We start from the raw sequence: 22,185 nt of genomic DNA, 5'->3' as shown, positions 1-22,185 counted from the left end.
TTTCCAGCTGCATAATCAAATATTTTTAGTTTATTTATGATACCTCATCCAGTATCTTATTGTATGTTCAAATGGGGAAAATACAACATCCCCTGTGGGATTGCTGTAGCACAACTGTGTCAGTGCTGGGCACATTTGGTGTTCAGTAAGGATTGTTACTACATGTTGCTTAATCTCTGCACACAGTTCCCCAGGCCTTTGCACAGGGGGCCCTGGTCCCAGGCAGAAATGTGAAGCCATTAATGTCTTTTGTGCCGGCCTTCACTTGGAATTCCCTGAGATGGGGACTTCTCTCCTGACCTTTCAGGTACTCGATGCCCCCTTGCTGCCTAAACAATCCTAAATAGTAATCTTTTTTTTTTTTTTTTTTTTTTTTTTTTTTTTTTTTGAGAGGGAGAGTTGTGGCAGAGGCAGTGGGAGAAAGAAAGAGAAAATCCTAAGCAGGACCCATGCCCAGTGCAGAGCCAGATGCAGCAGGGATCAATCTCACAACCCTGGGATCGTGACCTGAGCTAAAACTAAGAGTCAGACACTTAAATGACCAAGCCACTCAGGTGCCACAACAATCCCAGTCATTTTAAATATTACACTTTGTATACTTGAACTTGACTCAGCCACTTTAGGTCTTGTGTTCCTAATTTCACATAATACAGTAGCTGGTGTATATTAAATAGTCAGTAAACATTTGCTGAAGGAAAGCTTCTGTTCCAACTGTAGAGGCTCTGGCTAGAGCATTACACAATCACACTCTATAGGCTAACCTGCCAAGTTAAATTAATGCAGTGCTCTTAGGGCAGTGGCTGTGCAGTGTGGCATGAAGAGGTCAGTGGGCCCCCCTCAGATAGGCTCAGTGTTTCCTTGAGTGGACAGTCGGGGCTACAACAGACCTGAATGAGAACAGATAAGGATCTAAGAACTAAAAAACAATCCAATGCCAGGTAGCAACTGATTGTGGGTCAAATTTCAGGCACAGTGTCCCAGGCCAAGAGGTAAGAGCCAGACAATGTCACAGAGGTTAAAGTTGTTTCTAGTCAGAATGTGAAGGCAGGTGAAGGCTTGCCTGGAGGTACCTGTTGAAGGTAGAATCTGAGACACACACCAAGGTCACCTTCATTCTTTTCTAGAGATGAGAAGATGCTTCCTTCAGTGCTGCTCAGCCTAGTGGGCATGAAGGGCATGGCCAGTCAAAGTGGCCTTGATCTCTGTACTGGATTGAGCTGTGTCCCCCTAAAAAGACATGTTAAAGACCTAACCCCCAGTACCTCAGAATGTGACTTGATTTGGAAACAGGGTTTTGGGAGATATAATTGGTTAAGATGAGGGCACATGGTAGTGGAGAGGACCCTTAATCCAACAAGACTAGTGTCCTTATAAGTATAGGAAAAAACAGAAATACACAGGGGAAGACTCAATGTGACAACAAGGGTGGAAGTGGCAGCAAAGCAGCTGCCAGCCAGGGAACAGCAGAGATTGGCCAGAAGCTGGAAAGAGATAAGGAGAGGTTCTCCCCTGCAGGTGTACTTCCTACCTCCAGAATTGAGAGACAGTCGGTTTCTACTGTTTTAAACCAGTTTGTGACTGAAGCCATGGGATACTCCTACGTCCCTGAAGAAACATGCTGCTCTTCATCTACTTAGAAGTGCTGGCAGCTGTGTCTTTGGGGGATACGGGGGATGCCACAGCATCGATGCACATGTGGGTCTCTTCATAATTGCTGTGGCAACTACCCACTTTGGACATTCAGACCCTGCTCTACCCAACTGCTCCTCCTCTGGGGCCTATAACCATTCCTTGGATGAGACTATGCCTGTAGACTTGCTTCCCCTCAGTCCTATTCTAGCCCCATGGCCTCTCTTGCCATCCTCCTGCTGCAGGGCCAAGTATATGCTTTATCTTTCTTTTCCCAAGAGTAACAGGTTAAGCTTATAGCATACACCACTCTTCCTTTCTAGTAATCTGGAATATATCTTTATGCATGGGATGTTACATCTCCCTCTGCTAATGAAGATTCTGACAATGAAGTAGGCCACCAGAATACATCCTCTTCATTAATATTGAATATCTGAAAACAAAATAGAGTACTTCATTAAAAATATGCATATAGGACTGTTTTTTTAAAGAAGTAGAAATTTAGAAGAATTTACTTAAGGGACACCTGCGTGGCTCATTCAGTTAAGTGTCTGACTCTTGATTTTGGCTCAGGTCTTGATTTTGGTAAGATTGAGTCCTGTGTCAGGCTTCACGGTGGGCATGGAGCTTGCTTAAGATTCTCTCTTTCCCTCTCCTTCTGCCCCTTTCCCCCTTCTCTCCCTCTCTAAAAAAAAAAAAAAAAAAAAAAAGTGATTTTATTTAAATTTGATTGCATTTAAAGTTTAATTGCATTCAGGCTTCCAGTTCTGAAATAAATAAGTCATGGGAATAAAAGGCACAGCCTAGGGAACAACTGTCAGTGGTGTTGTCATAGCGTCACACAGTGACAGCTGGTAGGTGCACTTGTGGGGAGCAGAGCATAATGTGTAGACTTGTTGAATCACTAAGTTGTACACCTGAAACTAACATTTTGTCAACTCTACTCAGAAAAACAACAAATACATAGATTTAATTGCATTCAATGAACTATATGCTCTCTTTGAGAAGTTGTAAATGCATAGTCCTGAAGTAGCAATAGGTGATAGCATGACAATTGATTTTTGTAAGGCTTGAGTAATCATTTCTTAAATTAAGAACCATTAGATAAAGACAGGCCAGGAAGAGGCCAAGTCCAAATTAAGTTATGAAGAGGGAAAATGAAGAAGTAAAAGTAACTGTAGGGTCAAGGCTAAAAATATCATATAGAAAGTATAAGAAAGCCAATTTCTTGCTAAGGAGAGCTGTAATATGAAACAGGACAATCCTTTGATTGCAAATTTGTATGAAAATTACTCCAAAACTAAAAGAGCTTGGTACACGAATCTCACCATCTGGATGGTAAATGACAGAGTTGGGATTGGATCACATCTGACTTGGCTCTTGTCACTACTAGAGCCTCCTCTGCACAGGTGTCCATGTAATTCTTGTTCTTATTTTCCATCTGTATTCCTTTGAGAACAAAGTCACCCCTCAAGGGCCTTCTGTGCACCAAACTAATTTAAATATCTGGCTGCCCTGAATGCCACTTGTCATCATTGCAAGCCATGAGTATTGTTGTGGTAGATGTCTAGTTGCAAGTACAAGGCCTTGATGCTCAGGCTGACCAGGATGTCCTTGAACCCCCAGGAGCAGAGGTGACATACATGAACATGACCGCATACAACAAGGGCCGGCTGCAGTCCTCCTTCTGGATCGTGGACAAACAGCATGTTTACATCGGCAGTGCTGGCTTGGACTGGCAATCACTGGGACAGGTAATCTTTCCATATTACATAAACTCAGAGTTCCATCAGCATCAAAGCTCCCAGCTCCATAAAGCACCCCTCTACTGTGTCTGTGGTACATGAAACCTACAGCATTGATTTTTTTTTTAACTGTGTGGTTTTGATAGGTTCACTTCCATTTAATATAAAATGAGAACCCTTTCTTTGACAGAATCATGTTCCCCAAATGCTGCCATTGTTTCGGTGCTCTTGTAATTCAGATGCTACTCCAGATTCTGTAGAGCAGGTTGGTGTGTAGTTTATATTATCCAAGCCTAAATGTTCAGCATGAGATCACATAATCTATGAAATCTATGAATCTATGAAAACATAAATTCACCGTAGGTAGTATTAGGAAGTTACATGTAAATGTAACTTCTGCTAACAGTAATTATTGGGGTTATTCCTTGAATAAATCTTCACATGAAAGTGTTACCTCCTCTTTGCAAATAATTCATTTCAAGTGTCTTAAGATACACTCGAGCAATCTTTAATTTTCAGGTATTTATTTGTGTCAAGGTGATCCATAGAGCATTACAAATCAGTTTCTTCCCACTAGTCAACTGATGGCAGGAAGTTCTTGATCCTTGGGTGCATGGTAGGAAGACTGAAGAGTTAACCACACATTCTGCACTCTTTAAATATTCAAATGACTGAAATTACCAAGTGAATTATACTGCATTTCTTATGGGAAAGAAAGCATGGATGTGCAGACAGACACAAGGGCCATAACTTGTAAAGAAAGACACCATCCCATAGGATAACTCTGATGGAGGGTAACATATTTGTACTGTTGGTTTCAAGCTAATTCACCATTTGCCTTCCAATTTCCACTGTTGTCCTATTTTTCTTCTTAACATGCCACCTTCCATGCATGCAAACTGTATTCTTTCTCTTTTATGGTTGAGGCAAGTAAGAGTGTCAAGCGTAAAATAAATATACAATGGGTAAACTGAGTACTAAAATTAAATACTAGTACTTCCCTTTCAAGGGAATAGATAGAGTGGAGTCAAAGTACCACTAATCTAAGGTGGTTTTTCCTAGTTTTGTATTTAAAGGCTAGTCAGAGTCATCTAGTCCCGAAGGTCAAACAACTATTGTTTTTAAGGAGACAGTCTCACTCCAGCAAGAAGGGACCATGGAAAAACATTTCCCGATCAGTTTTGGGATGAAGGCACCATCCAATTGCTTATTTTATATTTTCTCAGGAATTTGAAGGTGCTATCTACTGATATAAAAACAATTCTTAGCAAAATAATAGTATCATTTAATAATTGCAACAATAATAACTACTGTATATTGTATGCCAGGTGCTGCTATAAGCCATTTAAGTGGATTACGTAATTTAAGCCTCACAGTGATCCTGTGATGGAAAAAACTATTCTTGTCTCTGTTATGGGACAAGATAAGTAGATATCTTAAAAGATATAGTAGACCTGCATCCAGAATTAGATTTCAGTATTAAATTTTTAAGACAATTTTTTTCAGTATTAATTCTGATATAAAAAATATATATTTTGATTTAGTACATCTCATTTCTGGTGGCCCTTCAAACATAGATATAAAAAAATATGGATTAGAGGCACCTGGGTGGCTCAGTCAATTAAGCGTCTGACTCTTGATATCGGTTTAAGTCATGATCTCAGGATCATGATGTCAGGCTCGCCTCACTGAGCTCGTTCAGTCTCCACAGACCGCCTGAGATTCTCTCTCTCCCTCTGCACCTCCCTTCTGCCACCATGTTTTGCAAGCACATACTGTCTCTAAAATAAATGATAGATAGATAGATAGATAGATAGATAGATAGATAGATAGATAGATAGATAAATGGATTATAGCAATTTTGGCTTACATCAGAAACAAGAAGTAAGGCTAGAAGAGTATTAAAGCCTCATTAATTCAGAGTATTTAGAGAAAAATAGCCTAATTTATGGAAATATCTGAGTTTATCTTTTGCTAATCAGTAAGCATCTTTTGCCTAGAAATTTTCAGCTGGGCCTTTTTAAATAAATAGATAAAATTGGTTCTGTAACAATATTGATTACATGTAACTTCTGCTAAATGGTTTTTAACTTGAGAATCATTTGCTTTCTTTTCTTTCTTTTTTTTTTTTAGAAAATGCATTTCCCTACCACCAAATTGTATTTCCGTTGTCATTAAGTGATATAAATTGACAGAGTTTAAAGTTCTGTGAATTCCATTTGAATGAGGTTTGAATTATTGAGATTTAATGCCACTTTTCTTCAAATTTTCGAGCAAATTATCTATAATCTCCCTAAGCAGATGGACATAAAATATTCATGTATTGGCTTCCCTGCTTGAGATTTACTCCTTTGTCTCTGATTTATGCTGTTTGTTTTGTAGAAAAGTAGGTCCATCTTTTAAATGTTCATTCCTTACCTGTGTAGTCATTTAGACATGGATCTTCACTGTGAAATGTGACATAGTCCCCACTTTAAACATGGTAAATGCAAATGAAGGATGGGCTGCAAGTTATTTCCTGTTACTCAAGAGAAGACTCAAAGCCATCTCAGATCTCTGTTTGCTCACATTCTGCAGTGGTAGCAAGTTTCCCTTCACCTACACAGAAGACCAAATTTGACCAAGAGTCAGAGGGCAAAGTGGGAAAGGGCCATGACCCACCTCTCTGTTTCACAACTAGTCAAGTTCCTTTGCTAAAGTTCAACCAACTCTTTATGAGTCATTTAATGCCCTTCTCAGTAAGGAGAATTGCCACCTCTCCTTTATGCCACTGTGTGAGCTGGGCCTCTAGATCTGTCCCTCCAACCTCGTCCCATGGCTGCTTTGTTCTCAGCTCATAAGCCACATAATGAGAGGAAGAATAACAGTGGACTCCTGAGATTCCTTTCCTTCAAAAGACCAGCTCAGATATACCAGCGATGTTTACTTTTAAAAACATTAACTGGATATCATGATGCTTAAGTATGGAAGAAGTGCAATACAGGATTAAAAAACAAACTTATTTTATGATCCACCATAAATTCAGAAAGGAAGCCATGAAAAGGTTCTCAGCTCTCTCTTAAGTAACGGAAATTCAACTGAGTAAATGCAAAGATCAAATTGGCTTTATTCAACAATTCGTGAATTGGGCAGCATCCCACCTAGCAATAGAAAGGAACTCTGCCAGGCTGTACAAAAGAAAAGGTTTTTAAAGGTGGAAAGGAGGCGGAAAAGGTAATTATTAGAAAGAATGAATTGTTGTAGGCAAGGTTGCCTTCCTAAGGGAAACAGAAGAGATCTATCCAGTAGATTATTTCACTAGCTCGGGCCAGGTAATTCCATGCTGATTGGTTAAACATTACATTCCAGGGTGGTTGAAACTGCAATTAGGTTTGATATTAAGCCTCGGTTTGCTAACATGGGATTTAACATAAGTGACTCCATTTTGGGCCTGCTGCCTCTTTTTTAACAATTCCAAACATCCCTGTAAGGAGAGGGCTGGTGAAGGGTCATACTCATCAGCTATCCATGGAAACAGGCCCCTGGGTAGGCTGGAAAAAAGCTGCAGTATGGAATAAAATGTATACACTGGTGGCAAATGTTTAAGCCATCAGGGATTTCAGGGCACATATCTTCGGTGGAAATCTGCATTCTTCCGCTGGTTGTAAATTTAATAATGGGTTAAAATCCAGTAGGGTCAGGGAATTGGGAAGAGGTGAGTGGAAGAAATCTTTGTGTCATTTTTTCCAAAAGGCTACTGTGTGTGTGCTAGGCAATGTGCTAATAACTTCATATGTCCCCTGACACATATGAAGTTTGTCCTGACAACTTATGGGTGGTTATGATCACCATCTTCCAAATGAAGATAACATTAAAAAAATAAAAACAGAACAGATCCTATTCTGTTGCTCATCTCTCCTATAAAACTGCAAAACACTCTCTAACCTGTGTAGGAACTAGGCGTTTGGAGATGAGCCTCATGTGCTTTAGATCAACAGTCCAGTCGGTAGAGGCTGTATCTTTCGTTTCATTCCTAGCAATTTGAGACACGGGTGAGCATCAACACAAGTTGCCATTTCCTGCTAAGCCGAACTTTTAAAAATTAAAATAAATACCATTGTTTTTTTCTTAACAATTTTTCCCATTTTCCTCTTAGAAGAGACTATTCTTTGATGGGGGTGGAGAGGAGACACAGCTGGGGAGAGGACAGGGTTTCAAACTCTTCTGCCAGAGCATTTAGCATCCCATCAGCTCCCCTGCATCTGTGTGTTAGCTGCTAATAGAACTGAAAACTTTTCTTTCAACACCCACCTCTCCTTCCCTTCCTCTTCACACTGACGCACGAGCACTGTCTCCTACCTTGTCCACCCTTCCCCATAGTGTTTGGGATCGCGCTATTACACTTAATCACCTACCTTGAACTCGTTTTCCTTTCAACTGTGCTTGACTGTGTGGGATTTTTCTTGATCTGCCTCAGTGTGGCATAAAGCACTGCTCAGCAGGACCCATGCATTAGAGCAGATTTTCATTTGAGCAGAGTTGTGTGTGAGGCAGACAATTACATGAAGAATTATAATACATTTTCCAAGTGTCAGATTCAACCTATTTCATCAGGTTTATATTTTATGAAGCTTTCTAGTGCAATCAGATTATTACCCATTATTGCCTTCAATATATGGTAAGTGGGAGAAATAACAGTACTAATAATAAAAGCTTCAGTGTATTGAGGGCTTTCTCTGTACTAGGCATTCTTCTGGGCATTGAAAGAATATGAATTTACTTAATTTTCATAATAACCCTTCATTGTAAATAATACTACTATTGCTTCATTTTAGAAAGGCAAAAACTGAGGCACAAATCAAGTGACCTTACCGAAGGTCACCTTCTAGGAGGTAGTAAAATGAGAATTCATATCCTGGCAATCTTTGTCTAAATTCCTCACTCTCATTTCACCACTAATAATTTTTAAAAATAAATCACACTTATGAAAAATCATTTTCTTTCATGATCTTGCTGTGAAGCAAAGCTGTAGATTTCATCTCATTTGCTCTTTTCTTTAAGAAAAGCTTACAACACTGTTCCTCAAGAAACCCTTTACTCACCTCTTTCTGACTGCACACCTCTGACGACATGATGGCCACAGATGGACACTGACTGTTGCTTGGTACCTGAGTTCTGCAAACTCTCTCAACCTCTGGGTTGGATTTTAAAGACTAGAGAGTCAATATGTGTGCTTCTATATTTATCTCATCAGACAGTTCAGGGTGCTCCCCTACAATCCACCACCACAGAGAATCCTGTAGGAGGAAAGGGAACAGTACCACAGGCTTTTCCACACAGGGGGTCTGGATTTTTGAGTCTCGAGAGCACCTAAAACCACCACGGAGGAAACACAAAATACAGCACTAACAAAGCAAACAAAAGACTAACCAGTGAGTGACGTAGCAAGAAAAGGGCACAGCAGCCTTCAAACCACAGGGCTCCGGAGGTGTGATGTTGAGGGAGAAGCTGGGAAGGAAAACGTGAAAATCACGTCTTTAGAAAAGGTTACTTTTGCAACTTTTTGAACATACTCTCTTAAATGAATACTAGCTGGGAGTTCAAAGCAGCATTCAATAGGTTCATTGGTTACAAGAATCTGGCAACTCTGCAGCGGGGAGATTTTTAAATAATATTTTCAAATATAATTAGAGCAAATAGGAATAGAACTGTTAATAATATATTTTAATTCTAGTCCACTTTTGTTCTGAAAAGGAGTATGTTGACTCAGGCTGCTGTGGGATGCAGGAGCCCCGTGACCGTGTGGCAATGAGACCATCAGTGTCCCGTACAGCGGTGGTGGGCACAGAAGCTCAGCGTGCCCAGGCCTACACCGGAGCTTGGGTGGGAGAGTAGACCGGGCCCAGGCTCTCCCTGGAATCCAGAATCCCTGAAGCTATTAATCTTGGAACTGGAAATTAGCTCAGAGAAAAATCAGTCTAGTGTTTCCCAAGATGTATCTTAGGAAATGCTATTCTCTGAGAGGTGAACTCTAATACTCCCTGAGAGGGAGAAATTATGGGATTCATTTAATTAGGTGTCCTTACTATGGGGCTCCTCAGAGCTATTGATAGGCTAACATGCTCTGGGAATCACTAAGATGGTGGGAGAGGATGAACATCCATTAAATCTGTTTGGCCACTTAATTTTATGGATCAAATATTCATTGAAGTTTCTGTATTTCCATAAATGCTGTTCTAAGGTGATACTCCCTTCACAGATGGGAATACTAAGGTGAAGGGCTGTGTTGGCGAGGATAGATTCTAGTCACTTACTGGAGACCCCTCATCCCTTTTGTCAGGTTTTAGGAGTCTCAGGCAAATGTTTGTTCACCACACATGCTACCTTAAGAAACATTCCAGAGCTGGTAATTGTAGGGTTCTGTCTCCTTAGCAACAGAACAACTGGACAATTGGCAATCTGTGGGGCTTACATGTGGGAAAGGTAATCAACGGAGTTATTGCACATTGACTCCAACAGAGAACTGCACTAATCATGGTAGAGGGTTTAAAAAAAAATGACATAAACCTACAAAGTTTATAATCCAGTTTGAAAAACAAAATATTTAAGCATTCTTCAAGTGAACATGACCACCCAGGATATTTGCCAAGCAACGGCATAATTTGTGGGACCCAGTACCAAACGAAGATGTGGGCCTCTTATAGTAATTTAGCAGGAACCTCAAGATGGTGACAGCAGAGCAATTACACCAAGCATGGGGTCCTGAGTCGGGGTCCTCTGGGTTCCACGCCAGATGCCATGAACACTGGTGCCGAAGTGGAGGGCTGGCAACAAATACTTTGGGGACTCCGAGAAAAGAAAATCCCCATAGACTGAACAGTGAAGACCACAGGTAGATGTTGGGATTTGATCTGACCTTAACTGAAAGGGATTCTGGGCAAAGACACGGAGCTGGGAACCAGCGTGGCGCGTCAGAAGATCTGCACTCAATCTCTCGCTGGACCAGCATGTGCCAGTTGCAAAGCCCTTGGACATAAAGCTAGGAAAGACATGGATAAGCCCAGGAGGGCCTGAGAGGGCACAGTACAGGGTGTGTGGATTGAGTCCAGCAGGCTACAGCAGACATGAGGATCGCGGTCAGGGCCAGGACCTGCAGAACTGGAAGAAACCTCCACAGAGGACGTGGGGTGGAGGGGTGAGGAGAGGGGGAGACAGAGAGCCTGTGGCCAAGATCAAAGAGAGAAGTGACAGGATTGGGTAACGATGGTGAGAAGGTCAGTTGTATCGGCTTGATCTCCGGTTGTTTCCTCAAAGTGTCCAGATGTTGCTGTCAAGATACTTTTGAGGTGTGATTAACACTTAAATCAGTAGACTTGAGTAAAGCAGATGACTCCCTGTACTGAGGGTGGGCCTCATCCAACCAACTGCAGATCTTAAAAGCAAAGATTGAGGTTTCCAGAAGGAAGAAATTTGGTCCCAAGATGACAATGTAGATACCCTGCCTGAGTTCCCAGCCTGCCAGCTTGGCCTGTGGATTTTGGACTTGCCAGCCCCTACAATCACAAGCCAGTTCCTTAAAATAAATCAATCTCTCTCTCTTTCTCTCTCTCTCTCTCTATATATATATATGTGTGTGTGTGTGTGTGTATATATGTGTATATCTGTATATACGTATGTATATATGTGTGTGTATGTGTGTATATATACATATGTGTATGCGTGTATGTATATATGTATGTGTGTGTGTGTATATATATATATATATCCTGTTTCCAGACAGAAACAACAGAACATATTGGAACCAGAACCAACAGGATATTCTCTGGCTCTGACTAGAACAGACAGTGACTGTGAGAGCTAGAAGGAAATGGAACAAAGAGACCTGGCAAAGCTGGGTCATAGTGACTGACAGGCCATAAGGAATGAGCCAGAAGGAACAGCGGGCATGTTTCTAGCACCTGGAGCTAGGCCCAACCTGTCAACAGAAATGGGGGACATGAGGAGAAAGGGGCAGTTCTGATGTCCAGTGAGCATTTGGAAACAGAGGAAAGAGATTGGCTGATATTGATGTTTTTTATCTAAATCTTGAGCAGCTGAATCGTGATGGTTCTTTACTGCCTCAAAACTATTGATCTCATCTCAAGCCACAATTTCCTGACAATAACCATTTGGCAAGATATTGACGAGAGTCACACTATCCCTGCTCACCAAGCCCATTACTCTTTTTCAAGTCTCCATAAGGTTGAGGTTGTGGCCTGACATTAACAATGAGGAAGAGCTCTGAAAGTGTCTTTGGTTCCGGCTTCTGTCCCCTTTTCTTTGAGTTAAAAGGACAGAGGGTGGAAGCAGAGTTTGAAGACCCAGTGGGCGCACCAGTGGGCAGGAGGAGTTCTCTGTTCTGTAGCACGTCTTGTCATTCCCATTCAGAGCTGGCGCTGAGCCTACATCCTCCCCAGAATTTATGAGTTTCTAAGGACATGTTTGGCTCCCACAGAAGTGGCGCATTGGTAATGCAGGTAACTAGATGTCAGAAACAAAATAAAAACGAACCAGAGCGAAAGCAACTCAAGTGGAAAGGCAACAGAGAATAATTAATATTTCTTAGGCAATGTGGAATGGAAGCAAAAGAAAGATTAATTCCTCCGGTGTTGATTTAGAAGATTATCTGGGCTGCTCATAAAGGTCAATTTGAGGTGCAGATACATTCTGAAGTAAATGAGTGAGTGGGAGGCCCAGATGCTGACAAAGGAAATGTTTTAGCAGACCACAACTTCAATGACAAAGTCATGCTTATTTTCTATAATTTTTAAAGTACCGATTTGGCAGATGGTATTATTCAAAAAGGCATAAGTAGAAAATCTCTTCCCTAGTCTCCCTTGGGAGACATTCTTACAAAGCAGCCTATTGTCTATTATAAAATAGTCTGAATTTGTGCAATGAGGTGAAGAAATAAAAGCATCATTTACCCTCCTCTGTTTGCCTTTGCTAAGATGGGGCTTAGCAGGGCTTTCCCAAATGAAACATTTATTTCTAAAATTTTCCCTCATATGTCCCTCCAGCCCCTAATTCCTAAATAAATATGTTTTCTTTTTTTTTTTTAAGATTTATTTATTTATTTATTTGAGAGAGAGAAAGAGAGCATGAGCAGGAAGGGCAGAAGGAGAGGGAGAGAGAATCTCAAGCAGACTTCACACTAAGGCAGAGCTCCATGCAGGGCTTGGTCTCAGGACCTCAAGATCATGACCTGAGCTGAAACCAAGACTCAGATGCTTAACCAGCTGTGCCACCCAGGCTCCCCTGAGTAAATATGTTCTAAATGGCATGATAATCTGAGATCTCTATCATGGCTCCTTATGTGACATGGCTCAAGATCTTTATCCTAACCACTTTTTTTTCTAGACATAGTCCCATTTGGTTAAAGTCCCTCTTAAAATATGATGGCCAGAATTCAGTACAATACTTCAAAAGTAGCTTCCCCATGTGGCCTTTGGCTTATAGTCATATGAGCACTTCCCCTCTGAAAACAGGCTAAATCTAGATTTAGAAATAAATAACAGGTCTTGTTATTTTTGTTTGTTGTTACAAGTTCCTTGCTTAGCAGTATAGCGTAGTGGTTGGAGTCAGATAGGACAAACATTGAATTTTCTTTCTACCTTTTATAATTTTATGACCCTGGGCAAGTTTTTGTTTGTTTGTTTCCCTGAGCTTTGATTTCTGTATCTCTACAATTAAACCAATAATACTACCCCCATACAATTGTTAGGGATGGAATGGGATATTCTGACACACCCAGCACTGAACCTACAGCATGGTTACTGCTCTATACCTTGTAGCCTTGGAGCTCATGACAAGGAAACCCTTTTCCTTCCCTGATAAGCTACCTAGATCAAGATCAAGGGAAAGCCAGAGGCACTGGTGTTTATTTATGATCTTTGACAAAAATTTCATAAATATCCAAAGTGTGTGGCCTTGTTAACAGTACAGTGACGTGGGTAGTGCTCCTCAAGGGTCATGAATGAGGGGCTTTTTATTCTATATCCTGTGCTGCTCAGTGTTATTACCAATGGCAAAATACATAGGAAGCAATTGGCCAGATTTTTTTTTTATTCATTTGAGGGAGAGAGACAGAGACAGACAGAGCACAAGCAGGGGTAGGGGCAGAGAGAAAAGCAGTCCCCCCATTGAGCAGAGAGCCTGACATGCGGCTAGATTCCAGACCCTAAGATAATGACCTGAGCCAAAGGCAGACACTTAACTCTCTGAGCCACCCAGGAGTCCCATCAATTGGCCAGATTTAGATGTAGCATAAATCTGGGAGACAGAGCTAAAACCTTGGTTTTCAGAAAGCATACTTAAAGAGATTTTAGCTAGTTAATCAGATCAGTGCCAATAAGGGGAAATTGAACAAGGGTGTGAAAATAAATGAAGGCTACCTAAGCAAAAATAAGCAGAAGCTGTTTCTTCAGAGAGCTCTACAGTGACGGAATCAACTGCTACCACAAGCATTTGGTAGAGACTTCAAGGCAGGCAGAGAGCAAGAAGGGGAAGGCTTTAGGTGTGCCTGACTGGAGGGAGTGGTAGCAGAACTAACTAGAAGGGGTATGCGGTGTGATTGATTGGTTAGGGATACATATTTGGCTTCCTCCAGTTGATTTTGAATTGAGAGTGGGCAAAATGGGGACACCTGGAGAGTCATTAATCAAGTCCTGGCCATTTTGGAGCTAATTGCTAGGAGTTCTGGTTTGGCTTTCTGGGCTGGTTGCTGCAGATCATGTGTCAGAGATCTGTGTTTTGTACATGGTCTATCCAACTGTCCATTTGTATGCTCAGTCTCTGCAGGCTGAAGAAAGCCCTCCTGTTAATTTCCCACTCCTGCCATCTGCCTCCCTCCAGACAGTTTTTAGAATCCTGGAAAGGTGTCTGGGAGCCAGTTCTGAGGACCAGGATGGGAGTCACCCAACTGTGGGGTTCATGCATGAAATCCCAGTGCCTACTTCAGTGCCTGGTACATATTAGATGCTTAAAATTGTTTATCCAATGGATGCATGAATTAACAAATGAGAGCATGTTCAATAACCATATGAGGCTTAAAGTCACTTCAAGTAAGAACTAGAATCAAAGACTAGGAATTCTGGAAGAAAGAGCCTATATCAGTATGAGCGAGAAGCTGCTAACACTGGAGCTTTCCAGTGATGGACAAGACCAGCCCCGTGAGAGAGGACGCTCCTTGTTATGGGCAGAGGCTAAATAGTAACCTCTTCGGAATTCAGTGGGAAGGAATGTTCTGGAGGCTGAAAAGGTGTGGCATTACTGAACCATGTGTTAAGAGATGGCAAGAGTTGGGTGGCTCAGCGATTGAGTGTCTGCCTTTGGCTCAGGGCATGATCCTGCAGTCCGGGATTGAGTTTGCATCAGGCTCCCTGCAGGAAGCCTGCTTCTCCCTCTGCCTATGCCTCTCTCTCTTTCTGGCTCTCCTGAATAAATAAATAAATCTTTAATAAAAGAGAGAGAGAGGGAGAGAGAGACAAGAGTTAACGTGGCTCTGGTTTCTTCATCACAGCTGACACATTGTGAGCCCAGTAAGTGTGCGCTAACACATCATCATTGTCATCATCATGACTTCACACAGCTCACTATATACATAGCACCTCTGCTTCCTCCCTTGACTTTGGGCACATAGCTCAGGTATGTGTGCCCCAAGGGCTGGGCCACATACTCAGTCTACATGTTGGACTTGGTACAGAGCAATGTCCTCCCCCAAAAGTTGGCCCATGACAATTCAGTAATATTTCTGACATTGCCCTCTTCATGGGTGAAAATATGCTATTTATTTTGACAGTAAATCTTAAATGCAGAAAAATACCACTTTAAACCATGTTTTTTTGTTCTGTTTTTAATATTGAGGTAAAACTGTAACTGGCAAAGCGTGTTGAATACATACATACAAATTTTGTTTCCTTTAGCCAAAGTTTATTAAAAATGTTTCACTGGGTTTCTTTGAGGGCTTAGTCAGACCTAAGAAATGCATTTATTTTAACAACTGTATTTAAAAAGACTCATTTAGGTGGATTTTATTGTTCCATTTTTTTTTACTTCGTGGCTTTCATATTTTAATTGGAAAAAATTGGAATGCATTATCTTGATACAATGACTTTCGATAATACTACTCATACCCATAAATCATTCTGCATACTTCAACTATTACAGCTCAAGCATCTTTTATTATAATTAGCTGTCACTCCAGTCCTTTATTGTTGAATTCACCAAAATATAACTGTCATATTCTTAAAAACCTTTCCTGAAGTTTAATTCCCCCTGGAAACTGCATGTAGAAAATTAGCTCCGTTGCCTTGCATCCCTCGTATGATAGCCTTAACCCCCACCCACAAACTGTACAACTGCTTCTATGTTGTTACAGTCACAGTTGAATGTGCCATATTTCGACCTTAAAAACAGCCTAAAAATACTCTTACACTTTTGAATTAATTGCCTAGGGTACAGGACCCACTAGAAATGGTGGGTCTGAATGTCATTCTCAGAGGCTTGTGGGAGAAATCATGCTTCACAATGAAGCAAGATTAAGATAAACCAAACACAAAGATTCAGATATTAATAGGTTTCTAATTTTCAGTAAGAGCTTGATCCTTTTTTTTTCTTTTTTTTTTTTAAGAGGGGAGGGGCAGGAGATAGAGAATCTCGAGCAGACTCCACCCCCAGTGCAGAACCCGACATGGGACTTGATCTCACAACCCTGAAATCATGACCTGAGCCAAAATCAAGAATCAGACACTTAACTGACTGAGCCACCCAGGTGTCCCAAGACCTTTATACTTTTTAAACATTTACCATGAACTTTGATTTCTTCATTCCTCACAGCCATGCTGTGAAATACATAGGATGGCTTTAGAAACTTCATTTATAGATCAGGAAGCTGTTTCTAAGAGGCTAATTGAAAAATGTCCTGGAATGATTCCATAAGTTGGCATCAGATAGGACTGGAATCCAAACCTCTGGTTTCTGTAACACTCTTTTGCCTGTGGTACGCTATCTTTTTCACTTAATAATTGTCTAAGTCAGTGACAACATCCCACATTTATATTAATATCCCAAAGACCTAGAAACGCAATATCTGAAAGCCTTCTCTAGCTGGAATGCAAGAACCAAAAACTATTCAGAAAGACCCTTTATAGGGACACCTGGGTGGCTCAGCAGTTTAGCACCACCTTCAGCCCAGGGCGTCGTCCTGGAGTCCTGGGATTGAGTCCCATTTTGGGCTCCCTGCATGGAGCCTGCTTCTCCCTCTGCCTGTGTCACTGCCTCTCTCTCTCTCTTTCTCTCTCATGAATAAATAATAAAATCTTAAAAAAAAAAAAAAGAAAGAAAGACCCTTTATAGCCTTCTCCTTACTACAACACCCCTAGGCCTTATAGCAGATCTGTTTATTCTCCGTTTCACCACAGGTCTGATTACTATCCAGGCTGTGGCCAATAAGAAGTCATAAGTTAGAGAAGAACACTGACAACTAAGACAAATGAGAAATGTCCATGGGGCAGGAGAAAACACTGACCCTTAAAAGCAACAGGTAGGGGTGCCTGGGGGGCTCAGTTGCTTAAGTTTCTAACTCTTGGTTTTGGCTCAGGTCAGGATCTCAGGGTTGTGAGATCAAGTCCTGTGGTGGGCTCCATGCTTAGGGAAGAGTCCATTTGTCCCTCTCCCTCTGCTCCACCCCTCCACTCTTTCTCCATCTCTCAAATAAATAAAAATCTTTTTAAAAAAATAATAAATAAATAAGCAACATATAGATTTGAAATTCTAGTATTCATGAACCAATCAACTAAGCCAGCTGCACATGCCTCTCAGACAGCTTCAGAGGCCCTTAACTCTTCAGGATAGCTACAACTTTGCCTAGGGGAAGAGGGAAAACTGTCCACTCATTGCTTCCTGTTCAGGACACAAGAAGTATCCTTAAACTTTGTAGAGATCTGGGGCAGCCCTGGTGGCTCAGCGGTTTAGCGCCGCCTTCAGCCCCAGGGCGTGATCCTGGAGCCTGGGATTGAGTCCCATATTGGGCTCCCTGCATGGAGCCTGCTTCTCCCTCTGCCTCTCTCTCTCTCTCTCTCTCTCTCTCTCTCTCTGTGTGTGTGTGTCTCATGAATAAATAAATAAAATCTTTAAAAAAAAATTGTAGAGATCAGTCCATCTAAACAGCTGAAGGCTTCATTCCTAGAGCAGTCAGCTGTCACCTCTGGGCAATTTGGATCTCTAAAGCAGAGCTGTCCAATAGATCTATACTACAAACCACTAATGAGAGCCATGTATGTAATTTAAAATTTTCTGCTAAAAAAGAAGAGTTAGTTTGATGTTAATATATTTTATATAATCTCAAATACCCTAATTAGGATTATTTCAACATGTCATCAATATAAAACATTTAATGAGGAGATATTTTTACTGTTTTGTCATGAGTCTTCAGAATCCAGTGGGCACTTTACATTCAGAGCGCATCTCAGCTCGCCCTATCCAAATCTCAGATGCTTGATAACCATACAGGACTACTGGCATCTTGGGAGCATGGATCGCGAGCATCTCTCTTTCTTTAATTAGGAAGAAGACTGTTTTTTTCTAAGTTAATCACAAGCCTAAAGAGCTATGGTGTTCACTCTGAAAAGCTAGTTTTATATCAGGCAAACAAACGAACTACAGCCACCTCAGCAGTCACATGGCCCTGGAACACCCCAAGAGCGTCAGGACTTTGAAGTTGCAAAAGCCTTTCACATAGTTAACACGTGGCACTGATGAGAACTGCTCCTTTTACTTCTGCATTTATGGATTATGCTTTGCCTTCTTACAAAATGATCTTGATGTTGTTCTCAGAAGTCAAATGTTTATCATCTTGATCTGCCAAGAGCTTTCAGCAGACATCTCTAAAACTTGCTTTGCCTGCTGCACACTAATGTCATTCCCATTCATTCACTCATGCACTCATTCATTCATTCAGCAGAAATTTCTGTAGCATCTCCTTTGTGCTAGGCTGTACTGAATGCGCTAGGGGTTCAGTAAGCCAGATTCAGATCACAAAGATTCAGAAGCCAGATGCATTTCCTTCAGGAGCTCACATTATATTAAAAAGGTAAGCAAGTGAGCAGATATTTATAATACAATTTGATGTGTGTGTAATTAACTCAGACTGGGGGAGGGGTCAGGGATGGTTCCCTGGAGGAAGTGACACTTGAGCTGAACCTGAATGGTATGTGGAGAGGAGTGACAGGAAGAAAAGGGAGAAAAGTTTTCCTTCGCACAGAGATGGGAGCAGACACAGATGGTTCAGAGAGGAGGTGGTCACCCACTTGGCTGTTATGATGCCTTCTTGAGTAGAGGGAGGTGAAAGGAGTCTTGGGGCCTTGGGTATCATGCAGAGAAGAGTGGACTCAGCTTAAAGTTTTCTGGGAAAGCTTCAAAGAGTTTTTAGGCAGGAGAGAGCTGTAGAGAAGTGGATGGGAGGCTTGGAGACTGGAGTCACTAGGATGATTGCTGCAGATGGTGGGGGAGGGCAGGACGGCTACCAAAAAGTGTGCTCCTGAACCAAGTCCTTGGCAGTCAGGAGGGACCAGAGGGGCCTCAGGCTGGCTCACCACTAGTCTCCACTTTAGGCTTCTCATTGCCACAGTCCCTGAGAGAAATCTGAGGTTGAGTCAGGGGGTCATGAGTCAGGTCACCATAGGTGACCACTTAAAGGGCTATAACATTATTCTATTTCCATAAGCAAAGAAATCTCCTAACATTAGGTGCACATATGTGAGCATGTTTGCACATGTACACAGAAAAGGACCCACAGCAAACTGTTCACAGTGATAGCCTCCTGGAAAAGGAGCAGAATTAGAGGGAGAGAAGCTTCTGCTTACTCTTTAGAGACATCTACACTGCTCCAAAGACTCCTTTGTGTTCATAAACATACATATTTAAATTGAGTGACCTTTTAAAATATATTTACAGTAATTGCATGTGACATAATAAGCACTTACAATATATGTGTGGTTAGAGTCTATAGAGATTATATTTCTTTCATGCTGTGACATATGTCTATAGAGCTATAATCACCCCAGTGGGAAATACTTAGGCCCCTGATCCTGCACCACAGTTCCATCATCAAAGACCTTCCTTGCTTCCAGTTATGAATGAGATCTGGGGATTGAATGTACCACATGATAACTATAATTAACAATGGTGTATAATATACCTGAAAGTTGCTAAGAGAGTAGATCTTAGCAACAAGGAAAGGTAAGTGTGTGAGGTGATGGATGTGTTAATTAACCTCATTATGATGATCATTTCTCAGTATATACAGATATAAAATCTTCACATTGTACTCCTTAAACTTACACAGTGTTACATGTCAACTATATTCCAGCAAAGCTAGAACAGAATTTTCTGATTTCCTAAGCTCCTGGACAGTAAGTGCCCCACAGTGCTAGCCAGGCCTGCCCCTGAGAGGTGTAGATGAATGGCTTTAGGCTGCCCACCTCACCGGGCTTCCAGCAGCCACTAACAGTGGATGAGATGAGACTCAGAAGTTTCTGTGATGCTTTCAGCATGTGTAGATACAGACACAATGTTTTATCAGATTTGTTCACAAATAAAATTTCAAAGATTGTATTTGTCTCCCACCTATTATTTTTCAAGTGCACAGGACAAATTAACATGAATATTTGATAACAAAAATGGCTCAAAACACTTTAATATTCTATAATAATAATGTAATATTAGAATTATAATTCTGTAATATTGTGTATTATCCTCTACCTCAATGCCTGTCTAGTGGGGGCACCATTAGTGAAGGCACCTTCACCTGCCACAAATGCCCATCCCCTTTCCTCCCTTGGCTCCTGGCCTCATTGACTTGGGTCTCAACCTGATGTTAACTCTGACCTTTGAAGTCTTATTTACCCATTTCTTTTTTTTTTTAAAGATTTTATTTATTTATTCATGAGAAACACAGAGAGAGAGAGAGAGAGAGAGAGAGAGAGGCAGAGACACAGGCAGAGGGAGAAGCAGGATCCATGCAGGGAGCCCGATGTGGGACTCCATTCGATCTCGGGTCTCCAGGATCAGGCCCTGGGTTGAAGGTGGTGCTGAGCCACCTGGGCTGCCCCTTATTTACCCATTTCTAAACTTAGATTCTGAGCAAAGCATAAGATTTAAAACAAGATGATTAGTCCTCTTCCTTTTACTTCCTATTCAATGATCAATCTCCTGAGAAGGCACTTTTCTTGGGGAGGAAGAAAACAGTCTTCTGAATCCCATCTGGACCTTTCTCTGGGTAGAGGTCCCCAGATGGAGTCCTCATGAAATGCAGAGGTACACTCTCATGGAAGGGGCTGGAAAGCTGGCCCTGGATGTCTCTCTCATTTTCAAATGCCTGCCAGACAATCTGAGAGATTGCATCTAAAACAGATGGAAAACACCATATTTAAGGCAGCGCAATGTTTTTATTTTCAAGTTATTTTTAGTTGACATTGTCAGTTTCTTGGTGTCACTTGGCATTTACACCCAGAACCAAGAAAAAAGAGACAGAAGTTGCTGGAGAGAAGACATGCCTCATCAGCTGAAACATAAGCATCAAAGTAGAAGAGGCTCTGGAAGCAGTGAGGAAGGCCTTGGCACATTTTCTGAGAGAAAAAGTTCATTTTGTGGAGCTCTCCTCTCTTTGCCTTCTTATACCAGAAACCCCACCTAGAACTCTCCAAGGTGAGAAAGGGAAGAATGAAATAATTCCTGATACAGAACTCTCCTGGGCAGTATTCCTCACCAGTGACCAGCCTCTGCTTGCACACCTCATATGATGGGAGGCTCATGCCTGCCTAGGCTGAATTTATTGATGAACTTCTCTTTTTATTAGAAGAGTTGTCCTAAATTTGGCCCCAAATCTACTTCCCAAACCTACCATCCATCATTCTGAGTTCTAGAACAAACATTCTTTTTTTTTTTAATAAAAATTTATTTTTTATTGGTGTTCAATTTGCCAACATACAGAATAACACCCAGTGCTCATCCCGTCAAGAGCCCCTCTCAGTGCCCGTCACCCATTCACCCCTACCCCCCTCCCTCCTCCTCTTCCACCACCCCTAGTTCATTTCCCAGAGTTAGGAGTCTTTCATGTTCTGTCTCCCTTTCTGATATTTCCTACCGATTTCTTCTCCCTTCCTTTCTATTCCCTTTCACTATTATTTATATTCCCCAAATGAATGAGAGCATATAACGTTTGTCCTTCTCTGATTGACTTATTTCACTCAGCATAATACCCTCCAGTTCCATCCACGTTGAAGCAAATGGTGGGTATTTGTCATTTCTAAAGGCTGAGTAATATTCCATTGTATACATAGACCACATCTTCTTTATCCATTCATCTTTTGATGGACACCGAGGCTCCTTCCACAGCTTGGCTATCGTGGCCATTGCTGCTATAAACATCGGGGTGCAGGTGTCCCTGCGTTTCATTGCATCTGTATCTTTGGGGTAAATCCCCAACAGTGCAATTGCTGGGTCGTAGGGCAGGTCTATTTTTAACTCTTTGAGGAACCTCCACACAGTTTTCCAGAGTGGCTGCACCAGTTCACATTCCCACCAACAGTGTAAGAGGGTTCCCTTTTCTCCGCATCCTCTCCAACATTTGTGGTTTCCTGCCTTGTTAATTTTCCCCATTCTCACTGGTGTGGGGTGGTATCTCATTGTGGTTTTGATTTGTGTTTCCCTGATGGCAAGTGATGCAGACCATTTTCTCATGTGCTTGTTAGCCATGTCTGTGTCTTCCTCTGTGAGATTTCTGTTCATGTCT

At 41.5% G+C, this 22,185-nt stretch overlaps 1 protein-coding gene and 1 long non-coding RNA gene across 12 annotated transcripts in view; one reads left to right on the top strand and one right to left on the bottom strand.

The window, feature by feature from the left end:
• Positions 1 to 9,757, bottom strand: part of LOC118355339 (uncharacterized) — a 50,926-nt gene extending 41,169 nt beyond the window's left edge. For 5 of the 8 annotated variants that reach the window (XR_007411955.1, XR_007411954.1, XR_007411957.1 and 2 more), the window contains exons 1-4: positions 9,668 to 9,757; positions 8,784 to 8,861; positions 5,793 to 5,972; positions 1,529 to 2,062 (exon numbers count right to left, since the gene is read on the bottom strand). This is a non-coding gene — a long non-coding RNA (uncharacterized LOC118355339). Of the gene's footprint in view, positions 1 to 1,528; positions 2,063 to 5,792; positions 5,973 to 7,298; positions 7,387 to 8,455; positions 8,651 to 8,783; positions 8,862 to 9,667 lie in introns of all 8 variants that reach the window. The other 3 variants (XR_004817659.2, XR_004817660.2, XR_004817661.2) reach the window with 3 other exon arrangements.
• Positions 1 to 22,185, top strand: part of PLD5 (phospholipase D family member 5) — a 408,683-nt gene that overhangs the window by 271,428 nt on the left and 115,070 nt on the right. For all 4 annotated transcript variants that reach the window (XM_035719400.2, XM_035719401.2, XM_035719403.2 and 1 more), the window contains one exon: positions 3,256 to 3,383. In XM_035719400.2, the coding sequence (XP_035575293.1) occupies positions 3,256 to 3,383 (128 nt within the window). The remainder of the gene's footprint in view (positions 1 to 3,255; positions 3,384 to 22,185) is intronic.

Source organism: Canis lupus, chromosome 7 (assembly GCF_003254725.2).
Source record: "Canis lupus dingo isolate Sandy chromosome 7, ASM325472v2, whole genome shotgun sequence".
Lineage (NCBI taxonomy): Eukaryota > Metazoa > Chordata > Mammalia > Carnivora > Canidae > Canis > Canis lupus.
The sequence above is the reverse complement of the archived record's forward strand: the minus strand, read 5'-3'. Positions and strand labels throughout refer to the sequence as shown.